This window comes from Mandrillus leucophaeus, unplaced genomic scaffold (assembly GCF_000951045.1).
Source record: "Mandrillus leucophaeus isolate KB7577 unplaced genomic scaffold, Mleu.le_1.0 Scaffold683, whole genome shotgun sequence".
Classification (NCBI taxonomy): domain Eukaryota; kingdom Metazoa; phylum Chordata; class Mammalia; order Primates; family Cercopithecidae; genus Mandrillus; species Mandrillus leucophaeus.
Window position 1 is genome coordinate 1,129,629 of NW_012107397.1, and position 3,278 is coordinate 1,132,906.

Genomic DNA, 3,278 nt, shown 5'->3' on the forward strand with positions numbered 1-3,278 from the left:
TAATACTGCATACTGCATAATAACACAAGTATGACCCGTTACCTTGAAAACACGGTTGTATGCAATACTTTTTGACACCACTGGGAGGCCTAAAATATCAGCAAAGGAGAAAGAAGAGAAAGAAGAGAAATTACGGGACTGAGAAGAGAAAGAGGACAGGCAGACAGAACAGCAGGACGTAGTTTTCCCATGACTAAAGTTGCCCACCACACCCTGAGCTGTGTTTACACATAGAGGTAATTTGTGATCCAGGGCAAACAGCAATCACAGTGCACACTAAAGACTGGTAGAGTTTGGAGCAAGGATGAGAGCACAACAGAGGGGCTAAAGGGACAGCTTTGGAGAAGGAGACATAATGAGATTTTTCGGACCCTAAATTGGGAGAACAAGCTGATTATGAATGTGACTTTATTACCTGGAAAAGGCTGCATAACTGAACTGTAAGCCAAGATATGCCTACTCCTTAGGGCCTTCACCTGGGAGACGATGGCCCCATTTCCTTTCTTTGCTTGATAAATCCGTGTGCTGTCCTTTGCTGTGATGATCCAATATATAAAATCTCCATCCACAGTTAAGCTAGCAAGGGTTTTTCCTGAGGTTAAAAACGTAAGGAATATAAAGAACAAAATAAATATCTTACATTTTTTACTCTAAATAATACATGAAATTATTTTCCTATATATAATTACTAACTTTTGAATCTATTATTTCAATATGAAAAAAAATCTTCATTTTATGTCATTTGGCTAAGGGTTTTAGAGGTGTTCTCTCATTTTAGCACCATATCAAGTCAATCAGGTCACTACTATTATTACCAACATCATTTTGTGGAAAGGCAAACTGAAGTTTAAAGGAGTTAAACAATCTGCTCAAGGCCACCAAAGGGCAGACCCAGGATTTAAAACCCACCTAGGTGACTCAAAATCAAATAATGCCAACCTGAGGGAAGTATTAAATGATAGGCATAGGGCTCAGCACCTTTCTCAATATTTTTATCAATGGTTTGGAATGAATGCATAGCAAACACATTTATCATCTTTGCAGATATTATGTGATTATCACCATCACTAGCAGGTTCAGTTACAGCCTTGAAATTCAAAAATATCACAACAGAATCAGGAAATTGATTCAAATTTGATAGGAACAAATGTAAAATTCTAAATTTAAGTTTCATATCAATTCTGTAAATGAACAAATGAAAGGGATCTGGCTTAATAATAACGAATGTGGAAAAGACTATGGTCTTTCAATGGCAGGTATCCTAAAGATCTGATTCCACTTTTGGCTACAGCAAAAAGAAGACCTTCATAGTTAAGAGTCTCCCTTCACTGATGAGAACACATTGAGAGTGAAGTGTCTTTATGGGGGCAATATTTAAGAGAATATTAACTAGCTGAAATGAAATCATGGGAGGGTGACTAGGGCAAAGATTTAGATGCCACATTGCCTGGGTAGCAATTGCAGATACTTGAATTTTTCCTTCAAAGAAAATGCTTGATTCCAGCATGGTGGCTCATGCCTGTAATCCCAGCATTTTGGGAAGTCAAGGCAGGCAGATGGCTTGAGCCCAGGAGTTCAAGACTAGACTGGACAGCATAGCAAGACCCTATCTCTACAAAAAATACTAAAATTAGTGAGGCATGGTAGTGTGCACCTGTACTCCCAGCTTACTTGGAAGGCTGAGGCAAGATGATCACCTGAGCCTGGGAGATGGAGGCTGCAGTGAGCCATGATTGCACTACTGCACTACAGCCAGGGCAACAAAGTGAGATCCTGTCTCAAAAAAAAAAAAAATGCTTACAATGAGCTACAACAGTTATCTCGACATAGTTGAATGGCTATCATGTGGAAAGTGATTAAATTATTCTTTGTAAATTTAGAGGTAAGAACTAAGACTAATGAATGCGAGAAATGAAGAAAAGACTGGCTAAATAAAAGAAAAAAATCCAATGTTCAGAATTGTCCAAAAGCTTAAACAGACTTCCTTGTAAAGTAGCAGGGTTTTTTAAAGAAACAGTTGTTTAAGCATGACTATTTGTAAAGAAAAAAATTCTTACAACATCATAACATCTAAATGATCTCTAAAATCTTTCTAATTTTCTAATTTTAGGATTTTAATTACAGGTTGATGAAAAACTGACCATTTTTATACATATATAATGGTCTACTAGGTAATTCTTCTGTCTTGTGTATCAAATGTTAAAGAAGAAAATTATTCTGACACTTGTTAAAATGATAAGAAAGACTTTGGTCAAGACAAGAGCAATAGTGCACTAGGAAAGACAAATATTGCAACGTAACAGATAGTTGGGGTTTTTATAGCCAAAAAACTGAGTGAGGAAGTCATTGGGTGGAGAAATATTAAGAGATGGCATCCAGGATAGGGCAATGCTTGTTAAATTAGCCTAATGGGATTCTTGTTAAAGGCAGGCCAAGAGCCTAAATAGGATTCTTACTTAAGTCAGACCAATGTCCATCAAGGGTGGGCAATGAAGAACTTGATCAGGTATCAGTGGTAGGGGGTTCTCTCTAAACTGACTTTGCAGGATTCTTGCTAAAACTGAACTCAGCAAGGATGGACACATGAAGACCAAGGTTAAGGCGTAGTCAAGAAGAGGACTCAGAGGAGCATAACTACATTTTGATCAAGGAAAGGGTTTTTGTCACAGGTTTAACAGAAACAAGTAACATACCTAAGGAGGAATCATTCAAAACATTACCTCTATCATTAAATCTATTTAATGATAGGAATTATTTCTAAAAGGCCTTGTTTCTAAAAGGCCTCTAAACATAGGAATTGTTTCTAAAAGGCCTTGGTTGACATGCCAACAAAACCTATGTACAATTATAACACATACACACATATTTGCAATTTCAAAACTTTACTGTATAACCCAGCAATGACCAATAGAACTTTCAGTGATGATGCAAATGTTTTATACCTATGTTGTCCAACACAGTGGCCATTAGCTATTTGTGGCTTTTGAGCACTTGAAATTTAGCTAGGGTGACTGAGAGATTAAATGTTTAATTTTATTTAATTTTATTTTTTTGAGACAGAGTTTTACTCTGTCACCCAGGCTGGAGTGCAGTGGCACCATCTTGGCTCACTGCAACCTCCACCTCCTGAGTTCAAGCGAGTCCTCCTGCCTCAGCCTCTTGAGTAGCTGCGATTACAAGCATGCACCACTATGCCCAGCTAATTTGTGTACTTTTAGTAGAAACAGGGTTTCACCATGTTGGCCAGGCTGATCTCGAACTCCTGACCTCAAGTGATC

The 3,278-nt window shown here is 37.8% G+C and overlaps 1 protein-coding gene across 1 annotated transcript in view; it reads right to left on the minus strand.

Annotated features, from left to right (window-relative positions):
- The window catches only part of ROS1 (ROS proto-oncogene 1, receptor tyrosine kinase), a 144,092-nt gene that overhangs the window by 64,185 nt on the left and 76,629 nt on the right, over window positions 1–3,278 (minus strand). The window contains exon 27 of the mRNA XM_012002357.1: window positions 416–592. Coding sequence (XP_011857747.1) covers window positions 416–592 — 177 coding nt within the window. The remainder of the gene's footprint in view (window positions 1–415; window positions 593–3,278) is intronic.